The sequence below is a fragment of the Scomber scombrus genome, chromosome 1 (assembly GCF_963691925.1).
Source record: "Scomber scombrus chromosome 1, fScoSco1.1, whole genome shotgun sequence".
Classification (NCBI taxonomy): domain Eukaryota; kingdom Metazoa; phylum Chordata; class Actinopteri; order Scombriformes; family Scombridae; genus Scomber; species Scomber scombrus.
Window position 1 is genome coordinate 23,101,625 of NC_084970.1, and position 19,287 is coordinate 23,120,911.

The 19,287-nt window shown below is 38.1% G+C and overlaps 3 protein-coding genes across 4 annotated transcripts; 2 read left to right on the top strand and 1 right to left on the bottom strand.

Moving 5' to 3' along the window:
* Positions 1-2,937: 2,937 nt before the first annotated feature.
* Positions 2,938-7,239, top strand: LOC133984340 (ferritin, heavy subunit). Of its 2 annotated transcripts, XM_062423605.1 has the most exons (5): positions 2,938-3,231; positions 4,110-4,215; positions 5,211-5,357; positions 5,661-5,786; positions 6,845-7,239. In XM_062423605.1, the coding sequence occupies exons 2-5, from the start codon at positions 4,114-4,116 to the stop codon at positions 7,001-7,003; spliced, it is 534 nt and encodes a 177-aa protein (XP_062279589.1). In that variant the 5' UTR covers positions 2,938-3,231; positions 4,110-4,113; the 3' UTR covers positions 7,004-7,239. The 2 variants fall into 2 exon arrangements, with proteins under 2 accessions (XP_062279589.1, XP_062279579.1); XM_062423595.1 differs by lacking the exon at positions 2,938-3,231 and having other exon boundaries at positions 4,088-4,215.
* Positions 7,240-8,555: 1,316 nt separating this feature from the next.
* mcee (methylmalonyl CoA epimerase) lies at positions 8,556-13,005 on the bottom strand. Its single transcript, XM_062416087.1, has 3 exons — positions 12,967-13,005; positions 11,148-11,488; positions 8,556-8,967 (listed from the first exon to the last, which is right to left on the bottom strand). Exons 1-3 carry the CDS (start codon positions 12,992-12,994, stop codon positions 8,815-8,817), a joined length of 522 nt encoding a protein of 173 aa, XP_062272071.1. The 5' UTR covers positions 12,995-13,005; the 3' UTR covers positions 8,556-8,814.
* Positions 13,006-13,081: 76 nt separating this feature from the next.
* Positions 13,082-19,279, top strand: mphosph10 (M-phase phosphoprotein 10 (U3 small nucleolar ribonucleoprotein)). Its single transcript, XM_062415760.1, has 11 exons — positions 13,082-13,176; positions 15,000-15,663; positions 15,781-15,959; positions 16,103-16,262; positions 16,674-16,815; positions 16,958-17,025; positions 17,135-17,272; positions 17,370-17,477; positions 17,924-18,031; positions 18,126-18,356; positions 18,616-19,279. Exons 1-11 carry the CDS (start codon positions 13,088-13,090, stop codon positions 18,763-18,765), a joined length of 2,037 nt encoding a protein of 678 aa, XP_062271744.1. The 5' UTR covers positions 13,082-13,087; the 3' UTR covers positions 18,766-19,279.
* The last annotated feature ends 8 nt before the right edge of the window (positions 19,280-19,287 follow it).

Genomic DNA, 19,287 nt, shown 5'->3' on the forward strand with positions numbered 1-19,287 from the left:
TTTCACTTTCAATCAAGTGTCTTTCTCTAAATATATGAGAACTGGTGCAAAAAGGAAAGCTGAATATAATGTAGTAGTTGACAATATAATATTTTGACAGTCAGTATATGAGATGTTAAATGTTACTATTGGAGCTAAGGTGCAAATATGGAAGATTCATCTTTAAAACTCTTTATTACCCTGTTTTTTTCCAACAGACATTGCATCACCAACATTTCAACATTTTCAATTAGTTACTGTTGACACATACACAGACAACAATCACGCTCACATTCACGCGTAGAGTTACACCAGAGTCGGCCAGTCAGCAAAGCTGCATGATGGCCTTTAAAGAATCTTCAGGGTGCAGTAGATGCTGGCCCACAAAAACTTGGTTTCCCTCTCGGGTGAAGTGTGTGCTCCATCTGGCAGAAATATTCCCTTCATAATAAGTCATAATATGTTCAATTACTTCAAGGTTGCCAATATCTTTCCTTATGCACTTGTTGATGTTCTTCATGTCATTGTTGACTTTCACTCGCCTTCCACTTCTCCACACTTGCCACTCATTGATTACGCAATGCGATCGTCATTGAGGGAAACTGCATGGAGCTGCATCTAATCCGTCTGCATTGCAGATGCAAGTTCTTCGCTTGGCATCAGTTTTAACTGGTCATAACTGATTCCCTCCGGCATGGGTGACCAAAATGTCTGGTGGAATCTGTGTGGCCATCCCGACATAAAGAATGGGAGGAACTGAATCTAAAGTATTCCTCCTTTGCCCAAACCACCAAAATTTGGCTTTAGGTCTGAAATTCTTGCTGAACTTCCCATGTGCAGCTTCCTCCCCTGGTCGAACATAACTATCCCCAGTGATCTATATCTTTGCCATTGTTTCTGTCAACATCTGGTCCTACTTCCTCTTTTCTTCTCGTCTTTTTTTGTGTGTGTATATGACGTCTGAGTTTCCTGTAACTTGTTTCCTCGTTATGAGTCCAGTGACAAGTGTGTGCCCTGGTAACTGACCCTTAGTCTATGTCATATTTCTGAGCAGCTCAAATACAGCACCCACAGTAACCTGCACAGCCAAGGTACTAAGTCCAGGGACCTCATGTCCATTGTCCTGGCCTGTAACACCTGGGCTGAATATATGTACCTCGTTCTGCTTTTGAGGCATCACAGCCAAAGCTGTATGAGTCAAATTTAATTAATTTTCTATATCTTTAGGTTTTAAAAAAAAAAAGTCTTTTTATTTTTTATTTTATTTTATTTTGTACAGCATTTACACTGTAGTAGACACCAGTGCAATTTTGATGTGGAAACAGTCAAACTTGACGTTATAAAATGTAAATGAAATTTAATATAATATTTAAATTAATAAATATCCAAATATGTAAATATATAAATATACTTCCCACAAATAAATACACAAATGTGTAAAAACAGAAATGTATAAAAAATTAATAGATAAATAAATATGCAAATATATTTAACATTTATATATTTAATGTTTCATTTAATTTGTGATTTATTTATGTATGGTGACAATAAGCATAAATGACATAATTACATATGTATTCATGTACTATTTATACATTTAGGTTTGGCCCTTAAAAACTTCCATATTGGTAGACCCATCTTTCAGCTCTTACTATACCAGTGTTATTGTGTATTTTGTGTATTTTGAGTATTTGCTTTTTTCCCAAACAGAATTAACCCCTTTGCCTAGTTGGTAATGTAAGCCTGACAAGGCACTTTTATCAAGACAGCTGACACTCTATGTCTCAATAAGACAATTAGTCATGTCCTCTTGAGTGACTGTAACTATTTCTTAATCCCCAAGTTTTTGTTTCCTAATGTTGTTTCCGAAGAAATTACAGGACTGAGTCATGTCATGTGTTTAATGCTGAGAAGTAGAGGGCATGAATAGGAGCACAGCAATATCCTCTATAAACTGTGTGAAACCACTGCCCTTTAGTCATTAACTTTTAGTCCAATTCTGACTTATATTTCACTCCAATTGTTCATGAAATGAAAAAAAGATCAGTCTTTTTGTTGTTTTTCTTCATTGTGTAGTTTGATATAAGGTTAAACCAACACAGTGATCAGGGCTGTTGAGGGCCATTGAGGGAACTGAGGTCATGTATCTGTCTTTCTTCTGGGAAGTTGGGGATTTCAGGGGGGAGGGTTGTCTATAAAACATGTGAGTGTTACGCAACAATGATAACACTACAAATGAAGAATGAGTTAAGGTTCACTGTTCAATATTTTAATAGATCAACAATGTAAGGATAGTAGCAGATAAAAAGGCTATACAGAGAGAAACTTTCAGTTTTAGTCATTTTAAAGCATGGCAAACTTCACCTGGAAAAGGTGCTTTATGTTGCATATGAAAGACAGTACACTTAATAAAAATAATAGGCACTAATACAACCTAAAAAAAACAATCAATCCAACATGGATGTTTAAAGACAAAAATATAACACACTATAAAACACAAAGTATTATGCATACAATTGAAACATGACACAGGATAAAAACATAGTTATATTAACACAAGTAAATATAATTTTATTTCCATAGTGGTCTGTGAAACCATGTTGGTTTTAAACTTGTTGTTTAAACTTAAAATGGACCAAAACCATAAAAACCACACCTAAATCTATACCTTAAAAGGCCTGGATATTTTTTAATTTAGGTGAAAATTCAGGTGTTGCTTAATTGTAAAATAAGGAATAATTAGTGGGATTTTCAAGGCTAATTTCTAAATGTTTCTTAGTTCAACAAATTTCATGTGCAGAGGAAAATAAGCATTGAACTCATTCCCCTCCATGTGCCTCTCCTGCTCCTGCATGTACACACGGGGATTACGTGAGGGGTGGAGCCCGTCATGCCCCGCCCTCCAGACATAGAGTGACGTCAGGACGTCGCCAGACCGTTATGTGCCGCCGCTCGGGCCGTGTTGCGCAGTTGATTTTCTCGTTAGCGGACGGTGAAGGTTACCTGCTTCAACAGTGCTTGAACGGCAACCTCTCTACTGTCACAGACCACCACAGGACGAGAACATAATTCTTTTTGATCAGCCTGACCATCGACAAATCAACTTTTAATTATCTGAAACAAAGCAAGACGTTAGCTAAGTTATCCTAAACGCAAATTAGCCTGCGAGCTAACTGTTTGTTTTGCTAACAACGCGAGCCACTTGGGACAGCTTTTCCACCTCCTCACAAGAAGACCTTCCACTGATATCAGGTAAGAACACAGCTTTCACATGAAATCATCCACATGTACACGTTGCTGGCGAGCCTATATCGACGGAAACGTTTATGCTTGTCCGTGTTTGTGTTTATCTCTCCGCGCCGCCTCTTTGGCCTTGGCGCAGTTGGCACCACTTTGAGCCTCTGCGCAGTCCTCCAGCGCCAAAGATGCCAAACCTGCAGCCTCGCATCTGCCAAAAAAAAAACTTAAGTCATTTGCGCAACGGTTTTTTTATGTATACGGTATGTTGTTTACTGTCCCCCACTCCCATAATCCCTACTGTGTACTTTCAGGCGATGTTGACCTAACTGTAACATTAGAGAAGGAACAAGCTGTAAATCGTATATTATTTTGTCTTGCATAACAAGACATGTCATTGCCAAACCAGCTGATCACCAGCTGTAGTTTTGATGCCTAAATTAAATCTACAGAACACATCCTGGGTCTGAAAAACAACCAAGTTATTATTTTAAGTTATTTCTTAGACCAGGGCCACGATATCTTGTATAAATGTGTATATACAACAGATTACCATCACAATAATATATTGCAGTTAATTTATTTTAATTTCTGATTAGTATAGCTTATGTTATTATTATTATTATTATAAATATTATTATCATTATTATTATTATCATCGGTTTAGGTTGTAAGATATAAAAAAACAGTAAAAACTGACCGTCACAGTTGAGCCCTTTGTGTTTTTTGTCAGACCAACAAACAAAACCTCACATTTGAGAAGCTTGAGCAACAGAATATCTTGCACTGTTTCTTGATACTCGCATGATTAACAGATGCTGATTCATTCCCTGTTGATTGACAAATGAATTAATGAACAGTCTAATTGCCTCGGGTGTATCTGTGTGTTTCAGAACCATGAGTTCCCAGGTAAGACAGAACTTCCACCAGGACTGCGAGGCTGCAATCAACAGGCAGATCAACCTGGAGCTGTACGCCTCCTACGTCTACATGTCCATGGTAAGAGTTAACTGGTGTGTAGAGAGGTCAGACAATAGAAAGGCTGCTGAGTGAGCAAAAACCCCCGGATGATACTACAGGGAGAAGTAGTTAATGTAAGGGGAACTGTGTGTACTAATTAAGCTGGAAGCAGTTACTCTCGGGAAGTTGTTCTAATTCCTTTTAACTAGACCGTATTGTACTTATGTAACTGTAAGACCGTAGGTTGAGTGTGTGTGTGTGTCCGTCTTCACGCACCCTCCAAGTGTGGCGTGCGTGCCAACATCTTTCAGATGGATAAGAAAGCACAAGGAAGGTTTGGACGAAGCCAGCAGCAGAGCAGCCTTTTCATCTAACAACAGTGTTAGTTTGATTCACTGAAGTGAAATGTTTTCTTTGGGGGTCGAGTACTAAAACAAAGGTTGAAGTTCCTTTTTGAGATTAGGTTATTTACAGAGGGTCAGAGTACATCATCTGGCCTTAACTTAACTCTAATGCAGCTTTAACCTATTGATCCTACACACAGGTGTGTACATATATTCTACCTTCATGTATGTTAAGTTTAAATCATGTTTTTAGTTTATGTTAATTTTCATAAAAGATTTGCCAGGTTTTTATTTTAAAAATAATATATTTAATCTTATATTTTTAGCCATGCCTCTTACCCTTATAGTATTTTTATATTACAGCAAAGTTTCATTACATACACTGCAATGAACATTTGTATTTTACTTTAAGTATTGTGACCTCTTTCATGGAAGCAACAGTACTTGATTGTTATTGTAGAACAGAGAAGTGGCTTTAAATTATTAATAATTTTCTAATTTTCCCTGCTGTATCAGATGGGTGCTATATTTTTAGTATATCACTGAATTTCAGCACATTAATTGTAATACACATGGCTGATTTTAGCTGTGTGTAATCCTGGCAGCTAACATTTCCACATTTCAGCACCATTTTATGCTTCACCTGAAGTAACTGGATAGCTAAAACATTCTCCTTTTTCTCATTTACAGGCATACTACTTTGACCGCGATGACCAGGCATTGAACAACTTTGCCAAATTCTTCCGTCATCAGTCATCAGAGGAGCGTGAGCACGCTGAGAAGCTCATGAAAGTTCAGAACCAGAGGGGAGGGAGGATCTTCCTTCAAGACATCAGGGTATGAGCTCGTATTTCCCCTAAAGGCTGTTATTGATAATTAACTTGTGTTTTAACGTAAGCACTGGGTGTGAGATTTTCTCTCTTCTTATCGTATGGGCTACTTTGGGAGGGTAGCATAAGGCAAAGGAGATACAAAGGGTGTGAGTGTGTTCTGCTGCTTATCTTTCTCGTACGGTCACACACAACCCTGATGGCTCCAGTAAAACGTTAAACCCACTATGCCGTCTGGGTCAGGTCATTGGCCTCTACCTCTCATTAATAAGTATCTCACCGTTTTTTTCTAACTTGCTTTGTGTTGCAGAAGCCAGAGAGGGATGAGTGGGGCAGTGGTGTCGAGGCCCTTGAATGTGCCCTGCAGCTTGAGAAGAGCGTCAACCAGTCACTGCTGGACATGCACAAGCTCTGCTCTGACCACAATGACCCACATGTGAGTGTTAAAATGTGGCTTTGAAATCAAGCAGCCAAGCAGCATAAACCACTTTTACTCATGTCACATTTTAGTTTCAGAGTGGAACACCAATCTCTCAAAGTGTGAAGTATCTTAGTCTGTCAGAGATTTTTTTTTAAAACCCAGATCTGAGTACAAACACCTGAGACTGGCACATTGGTTGTACACCTGCACTTTAGAAGTAGCAGATTTGTGGTTCACAGATGTTTGCTGCAAATTTAGCAGGTTTCCTTTTCATGTTTGCAAGGAAGAAAGAAATGTCAGTCAGACTTTGATGTGGGTTATTATGACACCTCTGGCTCACAGCTGAGTTATTTTGCCTTAAAATAAACGTTTGTTTTTTTATCAATATTCAGTTTAATTTACATCCAGTGAGTCTGACAGTGCTAAAACTCACTTTTTATTCGTTTTTGATTTGTTTTACAATGGTCACACAGAACAGGACAAATATATTACATACAACTGATTGACAGATCACCACAAAAGAAAAATGAAAAAAAAAATCCAAGACAATGAAAGGAAAGAAAATTATAAACAAGACAGGCAGAACACAATTCATTCACCCACACAGTCCAACTCCCCCTTCTTGCTGCATTGAAATTAATAAAAACATGACAGTTGACAACCTGTACCCAAACTATAGTAGTCACTATTTCAAATACACTTTAAATATAGATTTCAATGAAATCATCTTACATGTAGGATTTAATTAAATCGGCAGCTTCTGGTAGCAGTACTTGCCTCGTCCTCAAGAGTCTTTATAGATGGAGCTGACATTTCTAACACTGAAAGATTATGAAAACAGGGAGACCACTGTTTTTGTATATAAACCATTGCAATTGTTACAAAAATAATTTCCTCAGCTGCTGTCAAAATGAGCATCTGTTAAAAATTCAGTGAATAGTTTAACAGCAACAGTATTCGATGAAACCATCAGGATAAAATTATCACAAGAGAAAATGATTTTTTTCCTGTTAAATTTAGTGTGATTGTATGATTTAGTTATTTGATTTAATACTCTGTTTGTCTTTTTCCAGCTGTGCGATTTCATCGAGACACACTACCTGGACGAGCAGGTCAAGTCTATCAAAGAGCTCGCAGACTGGGTGACCAACCTGCGCCGCATGGGTGCCCCCCAGAATGGCATGGCCGAGTACCTGTTCGACAAACATACTCTGGGCAAAGAAAGCAGCTAAATCCCTCCAGAAGACACAATAAATGCATTCTATATCTGTATATTTGTATCTCGCTTCCATGTTCAAATTAAGAAGCCATCTGCATGCTACTGGCTAGTTGTTTGAACCTCTTATATTATTCATGTCATTGCCATTTCCTCCTGCTATCAGCTGTGACCATGTCATTACTATATAATTGCTGTTTTATGCCAGGAGCTGTTTATCAAACCTAATAAAACAAACCCTCTGGATTCTGATTAGTTGTTTTTTTTAATGTTTTCCCCAGATTCAAAACATTGGAAGTTATTTGAGTGGTCTAGTTAGAGCTTTGTATCTGAAAGACAGCAAAACCCATCTGCTGACAAAAACAGGTAATAATAGAACTGTTCACTTTCTGTTACAAGAGAAAACAGAAGTAGACAGTGGGTTGAAACTTTCAGTCAAATGTCACTCAGACTGATGGGGGCGAGAGAGCATTTTATATCTTTAAAGAAGTGGTTATTTTCGTCAAACAAATTTTAAAAGTCAAAGCTGAGTCCAAAAACTGGTAATAAAGAAAATAATTGCTCTGGTAATCTGAATGTGATGAACATGACTGGACTCTAGGAGTCTGTTGTTTCTAGAAAATATACACCAGCAATGCTAAATAAGCAGCTTGTGAAACTAATGAAGTGCCATTGGCACAATGTATTATAAAGACAGCTATGACCTTTCAGTGAACCTTACCAGATTGTTTTTTTAATGTGATAGTACGTCTGATGAAATTTTGGATTTTACATTTTGAGGTTTTATTACAAGTGAATTCCCCTCATTTAGTAATCAGACTCCTGTTTTCTTTCAGTGGTTCAGACTCTAGGCACAAGTATCACCCTCTGGTGGTGAATAGGAGTTCACAACATTACAAACATGAGTTATCAGTTATATGAATTTAACAAATTGCTTAACTCTAATGATGGAAAAACTCTTTGTGACCTGCGTATACTGCTTGTCAAGTAAATGTGTCTAAACACTGAGTAACTTTAACATGTTCGTCACAGGTCTTTGGTCAGTTTCACTGGTCAATAGTAAAATGTGGATGGAATCGGATGCATTTCTACAACACTTTTATCCAAAGCACGTTATAATTTGCCACTGATTCACACATTTACTCACACTGTCACACGCTACTGACAGGAAGCTACCATTAGACACACAGGCCAAACCATCAGGAGCAAGTTGGTGATCAATGTCTTGCTCAAGAACACTTCGCCATGCAGACAAGTGATCGAACAACCACCCTCTTACCCTCTGATTAAGGGCTGCAACTAGCATTTATTTTCATGATTTTCATGATTAATCTGCCCATTATTTTCTCAATTTATCGATTAGCTATTTGGTTTATAAAATGTAAGAAAATGGTGAAACATGTTGATCACTGTTTCCAAAAAGCCGACATGACGTCCTAATATGTCCCAAAGATAATCAGTTCACTGTCATATAAGACTAAAGAACCCAGAAAATACTCATATTTGAGAAGCTGGAGATGTCTTACTTAAAAATTGACTCCATCATTATCAAACTAGTTGCAGATTAATTTAATTATTTTGTGAAATTACACCATATGGAAACTGTCAGAGTACACACCACATCATAATTTATTGATGTCAAGGCAGGAGAGTCAAGAACACAACAGACCCAGAAGATTGAGGCACCTTTCTCAAATGAAATAAAAAATCTAAGTGCTATAAGTAACAATATTAACAAAAACAACATTTTTTTATAATGCGTATTATTAAATAGGTTTTTGCAATTTAGAAATGTTAATGACAAAAATCGCTGTCAGACTGAGGTGTTCACGCTTCTTCGAGCTCCACCAGCACGCCGTCACAGTCTTTAGGGTGAAGAAACATCACTGGTTTCCCATGAGCGCCTATCCGGGGCTCCGCAGACAGAGTTCTGATGTTCTTTGCTTTCAGGTCTACTATCGCAGCATTGATGTCGTCTACCTGCAACCAAGCAGCAAATTTTGCGCATTATTCATCTTCGACTTCAGTTACTCTAATGTACAAAAAGATGATGATGAAATGCAGAAAATGTGTTTTGTTTATTGTATTGAATTCATCATAACAACCCATTTTGGATATTTCTGTAAGAATTGCATTTTTTGGCGATTGAATAGCAAGCTCTTCTATTCTGATGTAAAAATACCTATGAAAGCCATATATCCCCTGAATGCCCTCAGTGTCTAGTTGGTGGTTGTAAAGTTTCATGAGGCTCTGATTATGCCAGATCTGACAATAGGTAATTTTATACAGTCCTTCCAGAAAAATGAGTTTTTTTGTGATTGTTGTGGGCAAAAATCCTTGATTATGCGGCACGTTTTCTTAAAAAATGCGATGGAATATGCGGAATATTTATGCATTTTATGCTATGAAATTGCGGGGAACTTGCAAAAATTGCGGGAACTTACAAAAATTGCGGGAACTTACAAAAATTGCGGGAACTTGCACAAATTGCGGGAAATTGCAAAAACTGCAGTTTGATGATAAAACTGAAAAAAAGTGATTCCCCTGTTCTCACTAGGCTACTGCCTTAATGTAAAGAGTAATTTCTGATTACTTCCCAAGATAAGCAAGCATACTACATCACAGAAAGTGCTGGGAATATTTAAGTTCTCATCTTGTTTTATTTCAGACCTTAATAAACACATGGCTCAAACTTACAAAACATTGATGAGTCAAACAAGTTCTGTAGCTTTACAAAAGGAATATGCTACAACTTCTGTAAAAATGAATAAATAAAATATTAAAAAATAAAATGTGTGCTTCCGATTTATGCCCCCGCATAAATATGCGGACTTCGGCTGATTATGCGTTGAATTATGCGATCGCATAATCGCGTTTTTCTGGAGGGACTGTTTATACAGTGAGGTCAAGTTTTCAAAAATGCTCAAAGTCAATGAGAATTGCTATGAAATGGCTATTATGGGGACCAACATCATAACACATGAATGCATATGGGCTCACTGAACCCACAAGAGTCTAAGCTTTCCCATTTATGCAATGCCAAGACTGTTTAGGGACTCTAGTATGCAAAAATATTCAAATACACCATTTTTAGAATTGGCGAAAATGCATGGGATTAGAATAAATTGGGCAAGTCTGTAAAGGGGAGACTTGTGGGTACCCATAGAACCTATTTTCATTCAGATATCCCAGAGTGAGAGGTGAAGGAGCCCCTTTGAAAATGGCCATGCCACTTTTTCACTCACCAAAATGTAACCTAACGTTGTTGTTATTTAGCCCCTTTCCTAACAAACCAGCATAATATGGTTGGTAGCAATGGATGACTTAAGTTGTCTACTTTCATATGATACCAATATATTCACTATACCTTTAAAACTGAGGCCACTAGAGCCTCTTATACAGACCTGCGGGTCTCAGAGGGTTTATGGTTGTGAATGTGCAGGTCATCCGCCATCCACCAGGTGGGGCTGCAGCACCCTCCACACCCCTACATATCTCCCGCAGCCTTATAAGCCATCAATACAGTAAATAAAGCAGTATTTTAGAGTTGTAAAATACACTTGTCACTGCTCTCCGGTTGACAAACTATAAAATGGCAGCCCAGTTTCCAAATATCAGTCAACATAATATCAATATATCTGTGGCAAGCTAAAATAATACAGATTTTTTACTTTCACAGAGGAACCCTGATAAGGACTGCACCAAACATGCTAGATGTGAAAGCATCGTAAGTCCTCTACTAATGATAAACGCTTAAATTCTGCTCGGTCAGTATTTGAAACATGAATATATAAAAACATTTGTTTGCAAATTATTTAACAACTGACAAGCTCTCACAGCAGACATTTTGCAGCCCTGCTTTGCAACATCTTTACACCAGAAAAAGAAAAAGAAATACTCCAAATTCTCCTCTTACAAAAACTATGAATTTTCTTTTGATTAACTAGTGATAATTCATTACAGCTCTACATGGCTCACTTAAACACAACCATTGTTAATGTTATTAGATATACCTGCATTTTGACAAGTCAAATGTCGGCTGTGAGAATATTATTTAAGCTGATCTGTGAGTAAAAGCAGGTCCTACCCAGTACCAGATGTGTGTACCTAATAAAGTGGTCATTAGTGTATTTAGCTGAATAATGTCAGAGCTGTCTCACCTCAATACAGATGTGGTGCATCCCTCCAGCCTTGTTCTTCTGTAAGAAGCCAGCGATCGGGCTCTTCTCTCCCAGAGGATGCAGCAGTTCCAGCTTAGTGTTGCCCAGCTCCACAAATACTGTGTAGACGCCGTGCTCAGGCAGAGGTACCTTGTCGCTCACTGTGGCCCCCAGCACATCCCGATACAGAGATGTGGCCTTCTCCATGTCAGGGACAGCAATGGCGATGTGGTTCAGCCTGCCAACCTTCCACACGGGCCCAGGGACGCCCTGACGGAGGGCTGCTGTGGTTGAATGTGCTCTCAGGCATGTGTGACGAGAACATCTGGAAAGACTTGACACTAAAAGCAGAATATAGTGAGATGATTTGTAACTATTGAGTCAGAACATTATACCTAAACTAGAGTATCCTAATTAACCCCCATACATACAGTACCCGCTTTTTTCTCCTTAAGTAGCTTTAAAGAATTTTAAATTGATCAAGTCTGTCTTAAAACATCAGTCAGGTGCCCATATGAACAATAAAATATATTTTTTTCACTGTAACAATTCGTCCTCCTAATACCGGCAATTAAAGGATCACTTTCAAATGTGTTTACAATGTGGTGGGGGTCAAAATCCACAGTCCTCATTTTGTTGAAAAATGTATTTAAAAGCTTATCTAAAGCTAATATAATGTATCAGCAGTCCAAGTTAGTTAAATCAGGTGGATATCTTCCTAATTTTTTATTTTTTATTTAAGAGTAAAGTTTCCTCTTTTTGTTTCCCTGTTGACCTGTGGTGGAAGTATCGTAACAAAAGTGGAGAATGTGCCACTAAAAAGGAAACACATAAGGAAAGGATTTCTTAATGTTCAGTATTAAAAGGAGGAACGATTACAAGAAGAAAACCTAGTTATAACTCTTAATTCTTTATTAAGAACCCCATTAGCTTTCACTAAGTGGTCGCTTTTCTTTTTGGTGTCACTTATATAATGTTCATTTGGGCAACTGTTGGTTGTTTTAAGACATGTAAAAATGTGAACCCATCCTTTAACGTAGGAAAAAATAATCGTCTTCCACTCTGTGACAGTTGTATCATATAAACTCTTTATCAGCTTGTGAATTACAGCTCAATATTGATTTGGAGTCACTGGTTGACTTCCATGACATAGAAGCTACTGAACAAACATGAATTTTCCATTAAAATATTCATATAAGAAGCAGCAGACGCACTAAAATCCAATACATTTATATGTGTCACTGGGTCAGAAGCTTTATAATGTTTCCACTGATATATACACACATTTCACATGTCAAATTAGAAAATGCCACTAGCTTTTAAGTCAACTTTTAGTACCGTGGATTTGAACAATGTTTGGATAAACAGCATGAGTTTGATGAACAGATAGTCCAGTGGTTCGGCGACATTTAAAACATGTCTGTAATATTGTGTAAGTGGGTTTGATCCTCATTAAATCTGATGAAAACATCTGGTCATTAGAAAATATAAGGGCTACAAGACTGGGCTCATTTTCACACTAGACGTCAATCAAGGCAGCAATGAATTTAATGAATTCAGTATTATATTTTAATTTCTTCAGACAAAAGAAGTCCCGTAACTTTATATAGCTACAGTTATCGCACCATAACACGGCAAACCCAGCAACAAGAAAAACCCGCTGTAACTTCACGTTTAACTTGTACGTTCATAACGCTGCAAACCTGCTTGAGGTTATACAATAAATCAAAGAATGACCATCCTGTCATCTGCAATTACAAAATGCATGACTGAAGAGCAGACGTTTTGTTGTTAGAAACATTTTTTTTGACAAACTAACCTGCAACCTTCAACACGATGGACGCCATGTTTATGCCCGGGAACCAAAGAGCAGCGGAAGAGTTTCTCGGAGAGCCTGTTTACCTGCGACACACAGAGCCAGCACACATGTGAGGGTAACGATGGCTGCCGGCGGAGATGCGTGCAGCGTGCTTGAAGAGTGTTTAAAGACAATAAACATCAACACAGCGCATCCAGAGACGTTTTTGAGGCAAGTGTTACCTGAGCCGAGTTGTGTTGTTGAGAAACGAGCTGTAGCGGCGCCTGTTTGAAGAGAAAATGTTCATTTATCTGAGTGTTAGCTTCAGCTAATTGTGCAGAGAGTTAGCACTGCTGTCACTATCACCATCCTGGACATTACAGTGATATAATAATGAGGTTTGAGGTGACTGTGTATTATTTATGAAACGCCAGGTTTAATGTAACTACAGTTAGATGAATGGGACACAACAAAAACACGACTCAATATGTCTCCTATAGGAGACTAAAGCTGGCCCTTCTGGGTCCAACTAGTTGTGTGTAGAATAGGGGAATCACTCATCAAACAATCACACTTTATCTATATAGCACCTTGCATACAGGTTCATGTAGTTCAGAGTTTTTCACAGTTGATTGACAAGCTGATAACAAATGTAGACCAAGGACAACAAAAACGGTGAAGGAACAGAAACAAAGAACCCTTTACAAAGAAAAAAGAAGAGATAATACGTTTAAGGACAGTTTCACAACTTTTCAAGTCTGTCTGAAAACAGTCAGGCATTTAAATGGACATTGACATAGGTTTTTTGCTGTAATCATTCCTCTTGTTCATACTAATTATTAAGTGAGCGTCTCAGCCCATAATGCACTTACAGTGTAAGTGATGGGGGCCAAAATCCAAAAGCCTCCTTCTGTGCTAAAATGTTTTTAAAAGTTTATCTAAAGGTAACAGCTGTCCAAATGAGTCAAATCAATTAGATCTTTTTAACTTTAAAGTTCCTCTAGTGCCAAAGTCCCTTTTTTGTTACTATGTTTCCACGGAAGCTCAACAAGGACACTGTCCAAGGAAACTAACAGAGGAAGTTTGATGCTAAAAATACTGTACATGTGGCAGATATACATTTGATATGACTAACTCAGACTGCTGAAGCCTCATATCCATTTTTAAATGACTATGTGGACACACTGTTGATTTCGACCCCCATCACTTTCATTAAAAGCACATTTTAAGGGGATCTTTTAATAGCCAGTATGAACAGGATGAATGATTACAGTAAATACAACATCTTTCAGTGTTCATATGGGCACCTGACTGATGTTTTAAGACAGAATTGAACAATTGCAAACCTATCCTTTAACTAGCAGTACAATACTATCAAACCATAACTTTGCGCTGATACTGATGATGTGATTGTGATACCTGATATATTGCAAGGCAAACAACTCCTATTGTACACCGAAGTGTTTATGTAACTAAAGAGGAACAAAATTTGAATTGAGGTCTGCCATCTCACCTAAAAAATGTCCAAGGTGTAACCCTGAGTAGACTAAACTATCAAAACAAAGAACAGGAAAGCAAAATAATAGTTTTAGTGCATAAAAATATTCAGAGTAAAGTGAGGATGGACTAATACTACCTCAAATCTCACCATTATGTACTAACAGTTAATGCTAAGCCACCCAGATAACATTTAGCCTCATATTTGATGTGGTTAGTAGGTGTTAGCCTGAAGGATAAATACACTCATCAGATATATTGAATTAGCTGTGTAACTTCTCTGCTCCATTTTACAAACGTATTGTTTTATACGTGTATCAATTTATACGATGCTGGCAGAGCTCTTTATTTCAGGTGATATTGACATACTGTTGGAGTCAAAACCTTGAAAGTGTGTCTAAAATTAACTGTTGTACAAAATGCGTATTATGTAACAGTACTTTACGGAATAATCACACCGCAGACCTGCAAACAGTCTGTTGGCAAAATACAAAACAAAAAACACCTCTTGCTATTCATAAACTCACTGTATTGGTTATGTGTTTCCATTTTTGCAGCCTTCAAGATGAAGTGGCAACAGACTTCACCTCTCTCACTAAGACCCTGTATGACCTCCACAAGGCTGCAGAGCCTGCAGATTATAAAGGCAGCCCGCTGTCACAGCTGGTGGTGGAACATTTTGATGAAGAGCAGATCTGGCAGGAGCTGGAGCTTCAGAACACTGCTGTACTAAAACACTTTAGAGATGCCATTGATGAGGTTTTGTCCGATGAGACGCTAACAGTGCTGGAAGAAGAGATGGAGGAACAGAAGGGTGATGAGGAAGCAGGAGAGAGTAATGATCAAAATGTTGAGGAAGAAGAAGAAGAAGAAGAAGAAGAAGCGGAAGCACCCAGGCACTCAAAGAAAATGTCACAGGGTGGAGCAGAGGATTACACAGACGAGGACTCTGATTTAGATTTTGACGTGGACGCCCTGGAGAAACGGGAGAAACAGAAGAGGGGGATTGGAGGGAAGGGCTCCAAAGTGAAGGGGGTTCCCTCTGAAGTTGATGATAAGTTCTTCAAGATGTCAGAGATGGAGTCATTTCTTGATGATATGGACAAGCGAGAGGGGAAGGAGGACAAAAATGACATAGACTTTTTCCAGGACCTGCCGTCTGATGAGGAGGAGGATCTTGATTTGGAAACACTTTCTACCAAAAAACAAAAGAAAACCACTGTATGTATTGTATCACTGATATTTCTTTCTACATTTATTTCTTTCATATTACACTACATTTTGAACCTGATGAGACAAAAATACAGAAACTATATTGGTTATGGTTTATATTTACAGTCAAAGAGCTCCAGGAATGTCAAGTACAAGGACTACTTTGACGCTGTGGAGGGTGAAGCAGCCAAAGCAGACAACCAGTCAGATGCTGAGGATGACAGCATGGATGAGAGCCAGGGAGATGGCGAAGAAGAATTTGATGACGAAGATGATGATCATGATGGTGAAGAGGAGGGTGACGAGTAAGTGTGATTCAAATTAAATAACATGCATAATTAATTATTTAATGTTGTGTTAATCTATGTAACAGGGCTGGGTGATGGGTGAGAAGCACAAGCATAATATAAAGTAAATCCCAGCATATTTTGTGTGCAACTTTTTTCAGGGATGAAGACTTGAGCCAATCCAAAGCAGCTCTTAAAAAAGTGTCTTTTAACCTCTCTGGGGATGAGGACAGTGAGGGGGAGGAGATTGAAGACATTTTTGGAGGAAAAAACAAAGCAAAGTCTGAATCAATGTCGTCTTTTGAGAAACGGCAAGAAAAGGTAAGCAGATTTAAAATGTTGCCAGTTTGGTATGATTTGATATTAGTGAGTTTTGTATTTAGGGTAGTCAATAAGTGCATGAATCCAGCAGTGTTGCATGCTGGGTGTTGTTTCATATTTTTTTATACAGGTTGTTAATATGATGCCTGCGTTTCAATACAATACCAAATCAATACTGTTGAGGATACCTCGCATAGGGGAATATGAAACTGTTTCTCTATAAAACCATCACTTCTGTTTTAAAATGAGGCAAACTGCTGCAATGCTTCAGCATTAAATTTCATCTTAACACAAAGCAGCTACACACAACAACTTGGAATGAAATAAAATTCAGTCAAACATTGGCTGATATATTAACATAATTGAGGAAATATCAATGAATATATCAATGACTTCCTATTGCTGTTGCAGATGTCAAAGAAGATCGATGAGTTGGAAAAAGCCGCTCTAGCAGAGAAGTCCTGGCAACTGTCTGGAGAAGTGACGGCACAAACACGTCCAGAGAACAGCATGCTGGAAGAACATGTGGAGTTTGAGCAGACGTCGAGGTCGGGTGTGTAACTCTTCTGCATTTGTTGTATCTGCATGTTGGAAAATTAGTGGATGTGATTTATACAATAGAGTGTCATGCTTGTACTCGTTAATCACAGTTCCTATTATAAACGGTGAGGATTTCTTTCTCTGTGCTCTTCTAGCCCCTGCTATCACAGAAGAAACCACACTACAGCTTGAAGACATCATCAAACAGAGAATTAAAGACCAGGTCAGCATACGGGTCACAATAACTTCGGTTTTATACTGTCTAAAATAATATACGCTGCTTTTTTTGTTGCCTGATTATAACCCAGTACCTTTTGACTTGCGTTTCTTAGGCATTTGATGATGTAGTCCGCAAAGAGAAACCCAAAGAGGAAGTGTTTGAGTACAAGAAGAGGCTAACGTTGGACCATGAGAAGAGCAAGCAGAGTCTAGCAGAAATCTATGAGCAAGAGTACCTCAAGCAGAACCAGGTTTGACTCTTATCTTGTTTTCGCAGTTTGTTGAACACACATGAATGTTTGTTGTATCCAGTTTCTCGTGAAAAAAATAAATACATTATTATTTCAGCAAAAGGAGGAGAAGGAGAATCCATCCCATGTTGAAATTCAGAAGCTCATGGATACACTCTTCCTAAAGTTGGATGCTCTCTCCAACTTCCACTTCACACCTAAGCCGGTAAGTTTTGCCCGACAGCATCAACAAAAAGGACACATTTTATTAGGTAGTAACAGAGCTGCGACTTTGAATTTGAATTTGACACACATTATTCAGTAATGCTAAAACAGTCAGACTAAAGATTAGAACATGCCTAAAATAATTAAAATGATCGTTTGTACAATTCTGAAAGACGGAGAATTGGTGTCAGATGTTGCTATAAATCACAGACGTATTTATCAAAACAACTTTTTGTGTTGGATGGAAGTGCATTTAAAAGCTTAAAACATGGTTTCATCTAACAAAACATAAATGGCACAATTCAATACATTTTAGAAAAATTATTTTAAATGGTGACACTTTTGTACATATATCAAAAAATATTGTCTGTAAAAGGGGGCTTGGCAAACAGTTGCCAAACCACTGCAGCAATTGAAAAGACTCATACGATGCCTCTCTGTCCCCAGCCTGTGCCTGAGGTGAAGGTGGTGTCTAACTTGCCGTCCATCACAATGGAGGAGGTGGCTCCAGTCAGTGTGAGTGATGGTACACTGCTCGCTCCAGAAGAAATCAAGGTTAGTCATTCATCACATTTAACCTTATATTTTGATGTTGGTGTATTTAGAAACATGTTGTGTCTAATAATACTCTCGGTCTCTCTAACTGAAGGAGAAGAACAAAGCAGGCGATATACTGGGTGATTCTGAGAAGACGTCAACAGATAAGAAGCGTGAGAGACGACACAAGAAGAAGGTGAAGAGTCTCAAGATCAAGGAGAAAGAAAAGAGACAGAAACTTAAAGAGGCCAGCAAAGTTGGAGAGAACAAGAAACCGTCAAAGGCTGAAGTCACAGAAAACCTAAAGAAACTCACAAAAGGAGGCAAAGCCACAATACTCAAGGTGGGTGTTTTCTATCATGTTCTTCCTCATATTGTTCAGATCTGGAGCAGTACTCATAGAAGATAGTCAGAGCAGTCAAGTGAGTTAATGCTGTGTCCTGGATCTGCTAATGTGTTGGCTGCATATCGTCCTTGCAAAGTGGGCAAGATAAAAACCTAATTGCTCAATCTCTGCTTTCACTCCGCTACCGAGGCACGTCACACACCTATGAATGCTAAAATAAACATGACTCATCTAACCTTGTGTTTGTCTGTTTCAGGACGAGGGGAAGGACAAGGCTCTGCGGTCTTCTCAGGCCTTCTTCTCTCAGCTGCAGGACCAGGTCAAAAGTCAGATCAAAAGTGCAAAGGACCAGACTTCAAAGAAGAAGAAACACAAAGAGGTTTCTGTCAGCAAACTCAAGTTATAATAACTGTGATGTTTTGTTGTGGAAGATCATCGTTTTATTGTACAGATTCTTTTTTAGGAGAGAGCTTCAATATATTAGATTTGAAAGTCCTTGTAAAATGTTTCCATTTCCATTCAAATTAATCAAATTCTCAAATGTGTTTGTATTTGTTTGGCAATTAGTATTTTCAACTGCAGTAATAAATGTTAATTCACATGAATATTTCAGAGCATCCTCTTTTGTCAGATGAATGTACAGAATCACAGTAATGTATAACACCAGTATTGTCTTGTTTTCTCATTCAAAAATTATAAAAGAAAGAAAAAAATCCGAGAGATATACATATCTGTAATCTATGGGCACATAATTAGAGAAAACTTAACTCAGCTCATTATCACAAACATGTCACTGCAAGAGTCTAGCTAAGATTCAAGGGTGAGAGAGAAATTACAAAAACTGAACAGACTGGTGTGTCCAAACTTTGTTTTTTCTTCTTTCTTCTCCCATTAATCATCTCTCAACCCCTCAGATTTATCTGATGTT

What these genes read in the sequence shown, in the direction of transcription:
- LOC133984340 (XM_062423605.1), top strand. Translation starts at nt 4,114, where the DNA reads ATGAGTTCCCAGGTAAGACAGAACTTCCACCAGGACTGCGAGGCTGCA. An exon ending in CCTACGTCTACATGTCCATG is followed by an intron (nt 4,216 to 5,210) that starts GTAAGAGTTAAC and finishes TCTCATTTACAG; the next exon opens with GCATACTACTTTGACCGCGA. An exon ending in CTGACCACAATGACCCACAT is followed by an intron (nt 5,787 to 6,844) that starts GTGAGTGTTAAA and finishes GTCTTTTTCCAG; the next exon opens with CTGTGCGATTTCATCGAGAC.
- mcee (XM_062416087.1), bottom strand. Translation starts at nt 12,994, where the DNA reads ATGGCGTCCATCGTGTTGAAGGTTGCAG. An exon ending in CATCGTGTTGAAGGTTGCAG is followed by an intron (nt 11,489 to 12,966) that starts GTTAGTTTGTCA and finishes TTCTGCTTTTAG; the next exon opens with TGTCAAGTCTTTCCAGATGT. An exon ending in TGCACCACATCTGTATTGAG is followed by an intron (nt 8,968 to 11,147) that starts GTGAGACAGCTC and finishes GCTTGGTTGCAG; the next exon opens with GTAGACGACATCAATGCTGC.
- mphosph10 (XM_062415760.1), top strand. Translation starts at nt 13,088, where the DNA reads ATGGCTGCCGGCGGAGATGCGTGCAGCGTGCTTGAAGAGTGTTTAAAG. An exon ending in TTGAGAAACGGCAAGAAAAG is followed by an intron (nt 16,263 to 16,673) that starts GTAAGCAGATTT and finishes TTGCTGTTGCAG; the next exon opens with ATGTCAAAGAAGATCGATGA. An exon ending in TCCACTTCACACCTAAGCCG is followed by an intron (nt 17,478 to 17,923) that starts GTAAGTTTTGCC and finishes CTCTGTCCCCAG; the next exon opens with CCTGTGCCTGAGGTGAAGGT.